At 38.9% G+C, this 12,424-nt stretch overlaps 1 protein-coding gene across 2 annotated transcripts in view; it reads right to left on the bottom strand.

Annotated features, from left to right (window-relative positions):
* Nucleotides 1–12,424, bottom strand: part of CPQ (carboxypeptidase Q) — a 135,466-nt gene that overhangs the window by 49,372 nt on the left and 73,670 nt on the right. For both annotated transcript variants that reach the window (XM_069854407.1, XM_069854406.1), the window contains exon 4: nucleotides 7,197–7,308. In XM_069854407.1, the coding sequence (XP_069710508.1) occupies nucleotides 7,197–7,308 (112 nt within the window). The remainder of the gene's footprint in view (nucleotides 1–7,196; nucleotides 7,309–12,424) is intronic.

The following is a 12,424-nucleotide window of genomic DNA, read 5'->3' as shown; positions in this document are numbered from 1 at the left end:
CCTGAAAATACTGAAGCAAATGGCACTGGCAATCTCCAGAGATTTTTTTTTTTTTGCACACAAACTAACAAAAGTAAAGAGAATTTTAAATGCAACCGGAAAACAAGCTGGGTTCAAGGTTTCTAGGCTGTGATTTGCAACATAGTCGTTCTGCAAAACTAGAAAACCTTGATTTGCTTGAGTGTTGTCTCTCCTAAAGATTCCAAATGCCCCCATTTGTTTATGCAACACCCCATAAATTCCCTTGGCTTTAAGATGAGAACCCCTCAGCCTTTCCTCCTGAAAACACCCCCAGTGCCTTCCCATCATCTCTAAATTACCCAAACCAACACTCTTACTGCTGCCATGGTTACACTTGCTACCTATGACACAGAGTCTGCAGACAGATTAAAAAGAAAGAGGCTCTGGTGCTTATAGCTTTGGTATAACTACACATGTACTGATTAACTACACATTTGTCATCATAAGGAAAGCATAAAAGCAGAGTTTCCTCCTGCCTCTCCCTCAGCTGGGACATAAATGTAATCGCTTATCTCTCCTCAATCACCCATTTACAAAGAACATATAACAGCTTTATATTCTAAATATTTCTATGCCTCTATCAAATTTAGTTAAAATTGATCAAAAGGCTAAACACTAGGGCAGTCTCGAGTAGGCGGCAGCTGCCAGACACAGCTGCAACCAAACTGCACATTGCCCAAGCTTACTGTCTCAGACACCTCACTTGCAGTTATGAAGAGTAATTCTTAAACATCACAAATCCTCAGCTAATCACAACAGCCCTGGCTCCGCTCAAGGAAAGGGAGTCTAACAGTTCAGAGCAGTTCACACACTGCCTCAGTGCCTCTAAAGTTGTTTTTTATTCCCAGAAAAAAAGGAATAAAGATCACTAACAGGCTGAAACTTTCATCTTTCTTCACATAAATGAATTCTGTGGAAACACTTCCATTTCTCTAATTTTTAAGCACATAAGCCATGAAACACCTCACCAAGAGATCTTTCCAATCAGCAACATATATAAGCTTCAAGAATTACAGGAAAAAAAGTACTGTTTTTCTTTCCTTTGTGCTTCATTAAACTTCATTGTTAACAGGGAGAAAAGACCCTCTTGGATAACAGTAGTCGTCAATATGTCCACTAGTATGTAAATGTTTCCAAGCTTAGCTCCTGGTGAAGCAAGCAACCCTAAGAGTATAGTTGATATGGAGAAGTTAATACAGGTGCACTAAAGATAACACTTCTGCTTACTCAAGTCAGGAGAGGTCTATAAGCAGTGCTGGTACCAAGAAGTGAACAAGCTGATGCTGACGTTTAGCTGTAAGCGGCTGAAGGGGATGTTTTGAGAGTGAAGCTTCAGCCATGCAGAAGAGAAAAGACAGGATTTAGTTTTCTGCACAGAGTGGCTATGGAAAAGCCTTATGGAGCAAGACTCACCTTACTGAAATATAACCATCTAAAAGTCGGTTTTTGCTCTGAATTTGCTACCTGTGCTCCCTCCCCAGAGAAGAGGAAATGGCACCACCAGCAGGTGCCCCCTTCCCATCACCCCAGTACGGAAGATCATAGAATCAAAGAATGGTTTGGATTGGAAGGACCTCAAAGATCATCTAGTTCCAACACTCCTGTCATGGGCAGGGACACCTCCTGCTAGACCTGTCTGCTCAAGGCCCCATCCAACCTGGCCCTGAACCCTTCCAGGGATGGGGCAGCCACAGCTTCCCTGGGCAACCTGTGTCAGTGTCTCACTACCTCATTGCGCAGAATTTCTTCCTAATGTCTAGTCTAAATCTTCCCCCTCCAATTTATAGCCATTCCCTCCTGTACTATCATTACCTGGCCTTGTAAAAGTCCCTGTCCAGCTTTCTTGTAGCCCCTTCAAGTGCAGAAGGCTGCTATAAGGTCTCCTTACAGCCTTCTCTTCTCCAGGTTGAACAACCCCAGCCCTCTCAGCCTGTCCTCACAGCAGAGGTGCACAAGCCCTCTGATCATCTTTGTAGCCCTCCTTTGGACCCGTTCCAACAGTTCCATGGGAAGAGAGACATTACAGCTCTTAGAAGCAAAGCTTTCAAAGTTGAAACTTTCCCCTTTTTAGCTCTTTGTCTTTCTTGCATTAACTGAATAGTTATAGCTCTGAACAGTATGCAAAAACTACAGGAGTTTGCAATCTGGCCCTATGTTATTTTAGGTACTGCTCTTCTGAAATGTGTACATGGGATTTTACATTCATTAAATCTTTTTATTCCACTCTCCTGTAATACACTATGGAAATATTTCAGTTCAGACTGGCCTTAGTGTACCTTCCTTTTTCTCAAAGAAACAACATCCATGTGAATAAAAGAGTGAAATGAAAAAAAAAATCCTACAAAAAGTTTGAAGTGCTGAAGAATCCACATAAAACTACTTCAGACCGTGCAACTATTATATGTCCTGTTATGGTGTCTGGAAATCTACAAAAATATGGTACAGATCTGTCAGCAAAATTAAAAAAATAAAAGCCAACACTGAAAATCCAGGACATATAAAGGCAAACACATAAAGTTACTGTCTTGTTTAGAAATAATAGCAAAACCTATTTAAAAATGTTACTTGAGGCAAGAATATAAACTGCAGTGCTTAAAATAAAATGTAACTTATGTTTCATATAAAATACAAAATATAAAATGTATCTTTAACTATAATTCTAATATTTTTTTAATGAATTCGTATATTTGGCACCAAGCCACTAGCTACTAAATGGTTTGGGAAGGGTGTTACATTGAAAGTACAGAATATCTAAACTATAATTGTTCCTCAAGTAATGCATGAAATTATAAAATCCTAATAAATTGTGTCAACCAGCCATGTCCAAGGGTCACAGTGATATCCTGATGAAGTGTTATTAGATCACCACTGAAAAAACCCAGCTTAAATAGCACAGTAATACCTTGTTTTCATGGAACCAATGGACCACAGCAGACATGGTGGCAGTAGTCCTCACTACACAAATTTCTTATTCTAAAATTCGTATTTCAGAATGTTTGCTATAGCTTTAAGCTAAGTCATACCATTTGCAGACACAGTTTACATAGCTATACAATGCACCACAGCTTGGACTTCCAGTAAATAGTAAAACATGCACACAGACAAGTCAGTTTAGTTGTCTCATCCCCATGACAAATGTACTCGGTGGACTTGTCTGAGACTAAGTTTATCAGGATCTAGAGAGACATTAAACCAAGTCTCCACAGTTCAAAATACACTGCTCACTGAAAACACAGTCTAGGGAAGGGGTTTAAATAAAACTCAGTAATTCTTTTCTCACACAATCCACATATTTATTATTTTGCTTTCCTTTTTTTATGTGCATCCTAAGATATAAAATCTGCATTAACCAATCCACTAGGGAAGACAGTCTATGAAAGGCCCTATCCCCCATGGCTATCTATATAGGTTAGATGTGATGACCGAGAAGTCCTTTCCCAGCCTTATGTTCCTGGAGAACACTGGTATAACAAGAAGAGCTTAACACAACAGCTGGCCGGAACAGAGGGCATCAGCAAAGGCTCCAGCATTTCTGAGCTAAGAAAACAGCATTTCACCACAGGTCGTATAGCAAACACACGGGCTACTACCACAGGAAATAAAATATTTGAACAAGCAGAGTGATGCATTTCATTCATGCATGAAGGGAAACCCAGTGAATACGAATTATACAATGCCACCATGAACTTGCCCTTAAGAGACAAAAACCAGTTTATTCTGAATGGAATAGAGTTAGCAAACACAGAAGCATAATTGGGTTGGGTTTTTTTTTCCCCTGACGGTGGAGGGAGCATACACAATTTTCCCAGAATAATAAAAGATTAAAAGCACTGAAAGGAGGAGTAGGTCTGGATTCATCTGTAGAAGAATCCTCTTTAGTTTACTTTTAAAAGACCAAAAATTAAAACAGATGCACTTTGTTTTCAGTCACATACTGCTATCAGCATCATTCCAAGGCTGGGAAAATGAGAGATAAAGAGTTCAAACAATGCAAAATAAAGGAATAGGAATCCACAGGGAAGTCTCATGTTTACCACTGCAGTATGAGAGTGGCTAATCACGTAATAGAGCTTGTCTGCAAGAAGCTCTTCAAAAAACACTGAGATTGTTCAAATGCACAAATCATTCTGATTGGAAGCAGGGAAGGCTAGTTTCTTATTTAAAATCTGCCATAGCTAAAAGCAGGACCAGCAGCAGATTTTATTTTTTTATGAATAATTTTTGCATTCCTCCTGATCACAGGTTACAGTTCTGGAAAAAAGCAATGATGAGGAAAAACAGATTCCACCTGATGATGGAGGAAAAACATCCTTAGATATCAACTTGACAATCTAAGAAGTCTGTTATGAACAAGTTTAGGGGGGGTATAGTGTCAAAAACCCCTATGGAACTAAAACCAGCAAAAATCTATAGATTAAGCAGTAAGACTGGAATTTGGAGTTTGGAGACCAGAACTCAGACTAGGCCATAGCACGCTGGGAAGAGCAGGACATTAAATCAAACTCTAAGAGGTTGCGTGCCTGGAGAACACAGGCAGGTGACTGTGCAACCCCAGGTCCCTCTTGCACATACACCAGCCCTATCTCATTATACCTTGTGGACCATCCCTGCCACCAAACACACCCTATGTAGGTATATGCAGATTATGCCCTTCTACAACAACATGCTGTCTGACACCTACTTCTACCCACAAGTCAGATAAAGCCCATGAGTAGAAGAAACTTGACTAGAGGTGTTTTCCAACCTTAATGATTCTATAATTGTATGAACAGGCTGCCCAGGGAAGTGGTGGCGTCTCCATCCTTGAAGCGTGTAGATGTGGCACTTCAGGACACGGTTTAGTAGGCATGGTGGTGTTGGGCTGATGGTTGGACTTGATGATCTTAGAGGTCTTTTCCCAGCTCAATGCCGATATGATTCTATGGAATTAGCCTTTCAGATCCCACACAAGAGGGTTATGTAAACGAGGAGGCAGTAGGCTGAGCAAGTCCACACTAGTATTTTATACATAGCACTACTGAAACATACATACTCAGGTTAGAAGCTGCCTTTTGCCCTTTCTCTCCTTTCTTATCTACATTTAGCATTGACAGCATGGGAGTTTAGTTCAACTCGTACTTCTGCTGAGCGGTAATTCTGGAGGAGGGAGACCAGCAAGTCCAGGTTTGACAGCATGCATGCTAGAATATCAACTTTAGACGAGTCCAGCTGATCAACAGACCAAATTCCAAAATGCAGTCACCTTGCCACCCCGATGATTACCAAGAATGATTTATAGAAATGATTCCTGGAAACAGACTGCTGTTCTGCATCCTACAAAACTATTGTAGCATGATACTAGCAAGGCCTCGGAGTTGTATATTGCTTGATGAGACATATGAACCCACAGCATTTTACAGGTCACCATAGTTAAACCAAATTTGACAGAAGTGTATCCTTGTAGTGAAGAGACTGGAAGTGTGTTTCCTATGACCTGAATGACGTTTGCAAAGGAAATCTGCTGTGACAGTCCAAAGCAGAACCCCAGCACCTAGCAACATAAAAAACAGCCCAATCAGAATTCAGCCCTCAAGTACAAAGCTGAGAATGCATCAGTTAGATGCACCTATCAATATTTGGTGGAACAAGCCAAGCAGGATATAAATTTATTTAGGAAGAACAATTAAAGAAAAAACAAAACCACCAAAACCCATGCATTGGAAATATGAACTTCTGTGAAGTTTAGTGTCATTTTTGCTGAATATCTTTACATGTAGATGAAAGTGAAAATATCAGAGGCAGGATCATTGCCTGAATCCAGTCCTAGTTACATGCTTTTAAGAAAGACTTAGATGAAATTGTCTTGAGAAGTTATCAAGAGCAAGGAAAGGCATCAGGAATTAAATTAAGTGAATAGTGTTGTAAAAGCAACATGTAGGGCAGTTAAAGATTTAGGAATGTGCTGAATTACAATATTTGCTTAGAAGGCAGAGAACAATATGACCAAATATAAATAATGATCAACCTGTGAGCCTCACTTCTGTTCTGGGGATGATCATGGAACAGATCCTCCTAGAAGCCATGCTAAGGCACATGGAGGACAGGGAGGTGCTTTGACACAGCCAGCACAGCTTCATCAAGGGCAAACCCTGGCTGACCAACCTAGTGGCCTCGTATGATGGAGTGACTACACCAGTAGACATGGGATGAGCTATGGATGTAATCCAACTGGACCTCTGTAAGGCCTCTGACATGTTTCCCCACAACATACTTGTCTCTAAATTGGAGATATATGGATTTGATGGGTGGACTGTTCTATGGACAAGGAATTGATTGGGTGGTCACATCTAGACTGTAGTAGTCAGTAGGGCTGACAGTTGTACTTGATGATCTTAAAGATGTTTTCCAACCTTAATAGTTCTATGATTCTCTGATTCCATGAATCATTTCTCCTATGAGGAAAGGCTAAGAGGGATGGGGTTGTTCACCTTGGAGAAGGCTCTAGGGAGACCTTATTGTGGCATTTCAGTACTTAAAGGAGGCTGATAAAAAATATGAGGACAAACCTTTTAGTAGCATGTGTTGTGATAGGACAAGGGGTAATGGTTTTAAACTAAAAGAGGGTAGATTTAGGCTAGATATAAGGAAAGATTTTTCTACAATGATGGAGTGAAACACTGAAACAGGTTGCCCAGAGAGGTAGATGCCCCATTCCTGGAAACGTTCAAGGTCAGGTTGGACAGGACTCTGAGCAACCCAACTTAGTTGGAAACACCCCTGCTTAAAGCAGGCACGGTGGACTCAATGACCCAACCCATTCTATGATTCTATGAATATCAGAAGGCCATCTGTGATTTCATGAAGCTTCACCTTCATTAATAGGGAGGAACTCATTAAGACAAACTGAAAAGGAATTCCGTCCTTCTAAGGTACCTAGATATAATATCTTACGCTCAACTTTCTTTCTGCCCTGCAGGTTCAAAGCACTTTCTAGATCACTGACTGATGTGTTCATTTCTTTAGGATGACTCCTGTGATTAAAGGAGGATTTTAGCAGACAAACTTGCAAAATATTTATACTAAGTATGAATATTTGTACTCAGAGGAATGGATAAAATAGAAAATCCAGTTTAGACAACATACAAAATGTCCTGTAAGTGCAATGCATTAAAAACATTTTAAATTTAAATATTTACCTAGATCCTTAATGAGTGATAATGCTTCCCATGAAATAAATGCTCCACCACCATCATCCATAACTCCCTGCCCAACGTCCCAGCTGTCCAGATGTCCACTGACCAATACAATCTGGAAAAGCAATTATGAGAAAACATATCTACATGACAACACTGAATCAGAAGTCACATCAGCATTTAAGCATTTTAATGATTTTGTCATAAATTTGGCTTTTTGGTTTAGAACAGGAGGAAGGAAATATTTCAGCTAAAACTAAAGCATTGTTCTCTACTCAGCGGGTATAAATATGGGATGATCAAATGCATCCTACCACTGCAAGCTAAAATCAAACTAGATACCCTGCGAGAAATGTTTAAATGAACGGTTTTGTCTTGTATAGCAACAAAGTGCATACTTTCCAGGGATATGGGACTACTACATTGCAGAATGGTGAAAATTTCTTTTGTATTCCAAGCGTTTAAGCCCTTTACACAGGAAATTTTATTAAACCTGGTTTGGGGTGCATAATGAAGAAATATAAAATTAGACTGAAGTGTTCCCAGACAGAGGTTGTTGTTTTTTTACCTGTGTATGGTGCTTGTAACAGAGGACCTCCAATTTCTTACTGGGTGAGCTGTGTGCTACAACAATGACAAGGTATTTTATAGTTCAATTAGTCATAAGGATATTTTAAATTAAAAACCATATGGTAGCAAGTCCCAGATGAGTTTTCTGTAAGGAAAATTTTGTGGCTAGAGTAGAGCACGGTAGTATATGCATCTCCCGAAATACCCACTTTCAAATCTGACCTCTTCAAATGTCAACAAGCAGCATCAGATCAATACCAGAAGTAAGATAGTTCCCTAAGTGGACCTGAAGGCGAAGGGCTGATGGATCTGTGATGGCAATGGAGAGGTTAAGGAGGGACAGAAAGTCTGAGTTGAACAGACAGTGTGATAAAATGATGCACTGGGACAAAACCAAGAACAAGTAGCTGCTGCAGTGCCCCAGGAGTCTTTGAAGAACTGGTACCAGTAAAAAGTGCCCTTAGGATAGGGTAGAAGTGGAAGCATCCAACTTATGAGAACTCATCACAGCAGAAAAATTCAACGGCACCCTGGAACATCATTCCTACTGCCACTTTCTTCTCCCTAATGGATGATGATCTGGCATATCATCCTAGCTTCCATACAACTACTCTAGCACTGAAAAGGAGAACATAATAAGTTTTTCCTATTATCATTCCTGGATAGTGTGTAGCTAACATCACAAGGAACTAACTTGGGGCCCACCATGAAAACCTCTGTTTTCCCCTTCACCTTAGAGAAATTATAGTAAGTTTTCATTGATTATTAAAAATAACACAGAAACGGGTCATGGCAATGGAGCGCACGAAATATGAACTCAAGCAACACAACCAAAAGGCCCTTTGCATTAAATAAGGGCCATGACAAATTACAAAATAGTTGCATATAATGTATCGCCACATGTCCAAACAGAATGCACTAAAACTCTTTAGATTTAGAAAAAAAACACTAAGAAATGTTTATAAATGTGTGTATTATAAAAAACCAGAAGTGTCATGCTTTAGAAGATGCAAAAGCTTGCAATCAAAATCTGAAGAGCAGTTTACTCTTTCCTCCTCAGATGTTTCAACTCTCTTTTCTGCTTACTCAGCCTTGACTAAACAAGTGCTTGCTTTCTAGTACAGACCGATTTTCTTGGTAGTAGACAGACATGCTGCAGCTTTTTTCCTAAAACCTCCCCTCCTTCAAAAGTGCTTAAATTTGGATAGCAAGCCCATCTGCAAAAGCCTCAGATTTACTCGGGAGGTATACCTGCAATTTAATGTCATGATCCTCCCAGGCCCAGCATGAAAGGCTGCAAACAGCACGTTTGCCAGGGATGCTGCCCTGCAGTAGGAGTACTTAATCTGCAGAAGGCCTCTGCTGTAATAACAACATAGCTTGAAACCTGATAATCCAAGAAAAGCCATGCCAGCTTTGGAGGTAGAAACCTTTCTGAAACAAAAGTGCTCACTGTGGTACTCCTTTCTTATTTTGTTTTCTTATAAGGGAGGACTAAGCACACACACACAAGCTTGCTTGCAGGTGGTGAGGGCAATGCATGAATGAACTCTGCTTTGAGAGCTTGGGATATACATGCAGCCACACTGCAACCTGCCTGTGGAGGAAAAAGCTCAAACCCCACCATGCTTTGCATCCAACTGATGTGGACTCATTACTGTCTAATCAATAAGGAACTTAGTATTTTTTTTTAAAAGAACAGAAAAGGCTCTGAGTGAAACCACAACTGTCAATGGTATAAAGGGCATCAATCCCATAACTTCAAAATTACCATGTGGTTTGTTTGTTCTTAAAGCAAAACTCGGTTTTAAAAAGATAACTCCTCACTCTCCTGGGAAACAGAGCTTCAAGCTGAAGCGATTTATTTAGAACAAGTTTTTAAAATCATTGAGAGAAAACCAGGTGTATAATAGAAGTGAAGCCTTGTCTTTAGCATAGAAAGAATACCTCACTAGCACTGTTCCCTGGTAACAATCTCAAGAGAAGCATCTGATTGGGAATTACTCCTAATTTCTGTGAAACAATGCGTATTGCAACAGCAGGAAATTCTGAAGCAGAATAGGGTGGTGTAATCCTATTTGGGGTTACAGACTCCAATCACAAAGCATCTTTACCAATTCCAGAACACTACATCAAAACAGATCAAGGTTCAAGTAGATTGAGAAATTCAGACAATTTAATGGATGAACTTTTACTTAAATTAAGCTGATGCCAAGAGCAATTACATAAATACAACCAATGTATGTCTATGTGAAAGTTTTTTCTGAACAGTTGTTTCTTTGAAGCTATCATGCTTCTGTAGCAGCTGCTAAAATGAAAGTTTCAGTGATCCTGCTGATAGCTAGCCATAGACATTCTTAAAAAGAGACACTGTCATAAAATAACAAACCCACTATGTTTATCTTGGACTGCAAGTAGATATAATGTGTCTGAGCAACGAATGGAAATATTTCTGAAATTCACTGTAAACCACTATATTATTTCAAATAATATTATAAAATAATATTACAATTCTTTGTACAAGTGGGCTAAAAACAAAGGCAGTTAAAGCTATGAAGGATGTATGATTATTGCATTTTTCATGTTGCTTTCAAATCTATTATGTGGTTCTCAGCTCCAGATCTATACATAGACTAATCACTTACATTTGCACAAAATGGGGATGTATACAAGAATATAGAGATGACAGAATATGCCAGCAGAACATAAACATTGCAAAGCAATGTAAGTAAGTACATGTAAACATTGCAAACCAATGTAAGTATCTATATATATATGTAAGTATAAGTATTTGTTTTAAGTACACAGAGAAACCACAAGCAACTACACAAGACAGTACAAATACAGCAATACACATTTCCAAATTGACCAAAAATACATGTAGGATGACAGCTTGCATTGTGACAACTGAAGATTTGGCTTTCTTGCAGTGACACAGCTAAGAAATGATACTCTAGAGCTGAGAAAATACACCAAAAGTGAAAATGCAGCAAACATTTCAAATAGAAAATTACTCTATTTCCTTCTGCACCAGTATTATCACCTTTATTGGATGCCTTAAAGTCATGCCCAGCATTTCAGTCTAGCATACTGAAATATTTTGAAATTTATATTTTATATATTTATATAGATATACATTTATGTATTTTATATTTTAAATCCAAGAAGATTAGGAAGACAAATCACCCGTCCACACATATTTGCATATGTCATAGACTTACCCTTTTCTAAGCAGGATGGGTTTTGCCACTAAAAAATAATCTACCATTCCATACACAGTCACACATGCCTATTGCATTTGTTACGCAATAACCTCATAACATGTCCTGCTTGGCTAGAGAAATCTCCCGCTTGGCTAGAGAAAAGTTTATTCCACTTTTTATTAGCCTCCACAATCTCACTTGCTCTTGTAGAGGCATAAGGCAAATGCTTCTTTCTATGTATGTGACATAAAAGATCATAAATAATAAACATTATGAAAGACTCGTAAGTAACATTTTCAATCACAGAATCTAATCAGTTATAGAATAACATTTCTATCAAGTTGTGAAAACCTGTGTGCAAAGTTATTTCATGTCACTAAGGTAGACAGTAATGCAAGAGTAATGAAGTCATTCATCTTTGCCCTTCATGGATGGAGAAGACTTCATGGTTAAGTTCCATGGTTAAGTTCTACAAAGTAGGACCCTTCTAGATGGAATCTGACCATCAACACTTTCTGTTAGAAAAGCTTAATAAAAACTTTCATTATCTAGACTACTGAAAAGCATTTTTCTTTACATCTTCTTCAGGAAACAGGGAAGACAAAGTGCACCTTAACGTGCATAGAGAGGACAGAAAAACAAAGATCACATAGACAGAGAATGGGATGATCAAGAACTAGACAGGATATTAGAACCAGATCAAGCACATTTAGCCAAGACACATGCATTCAAACTCCAATTGTCTGTATGCCAAAACTCAAAGCAAAATCAGTGAAGTGCTCTGTAACTTGAGTTCTTTTCAACTGCTTATCCACATTTTCTGCCAAATACTGCCACGAGTTAGTCATTTGCTCAGGCAACGTAGGTCTGTGGTGTTCCAGCCCAGTTCCCAATTAACTGGAAACTCATAAAACATATTTCTAATCAAATTTTGGTAGTTCTTTTTTCTCCAGTTTGCTTCTAAATAGGTCCACCTTAAGCTGTAGGTACCTATAAGGTCTAGCTAGTAGTAATGTCCTACATTATTTGACGAGATATTTTTTTTGCTGCAGTAAGTCCCTTCCAGTGCTTAGGATATTTGTACAATACTTAACTTACATGTATGAACACCACATACAGTTGACTTGTGTTTGGACCAAAATTAGAGGAAAACAAGTCATATAAGAATTAAGATCCTCTATTTGATCCAATCAAACAATTGCCTATAAATTCTCTCCTTCGTCAGATACTCATTACTCTTTTTGATTGCACAAACACTTTCATTTCACAATTTTGTTTTTATTTTCTCCAGTCCCAAACCAAATTTCTAATACTAACTAAACCATGATTAAAAACCTCCTAATCCCAACCTCTCAGGCAGAGGAATCTAGGAGTACACTCAGGCCTGTAGTCCTAAGCATAGGAAGGACATTTTGAGTGATCTACCCATTTGCATAGCATGACAACTAGGAACTGTCA

The sequence above is a fragment of the Phaenicophaeus curvirostris genome, chromosome 3 (genome assembly GCF_032191515.1).
Source record: "Phaenicophaeus curvirostris isolate KB17595 chromosome 3, BPBGC_Pcur_1.0, whole genome shotgun sequence".
Lineage (NCBI taxonomy): Eukaryota > Metazoa > Chordata > Aves > Cuculiformes > Cuculidae > Phaenicophaeus > Phaenicophaeus curvirostris.
The sequence above is the reverse complement of the archived record's forward strand: the minus strand, read 5'-3'. Positions and strand labels throughout refer to the sequence as shown.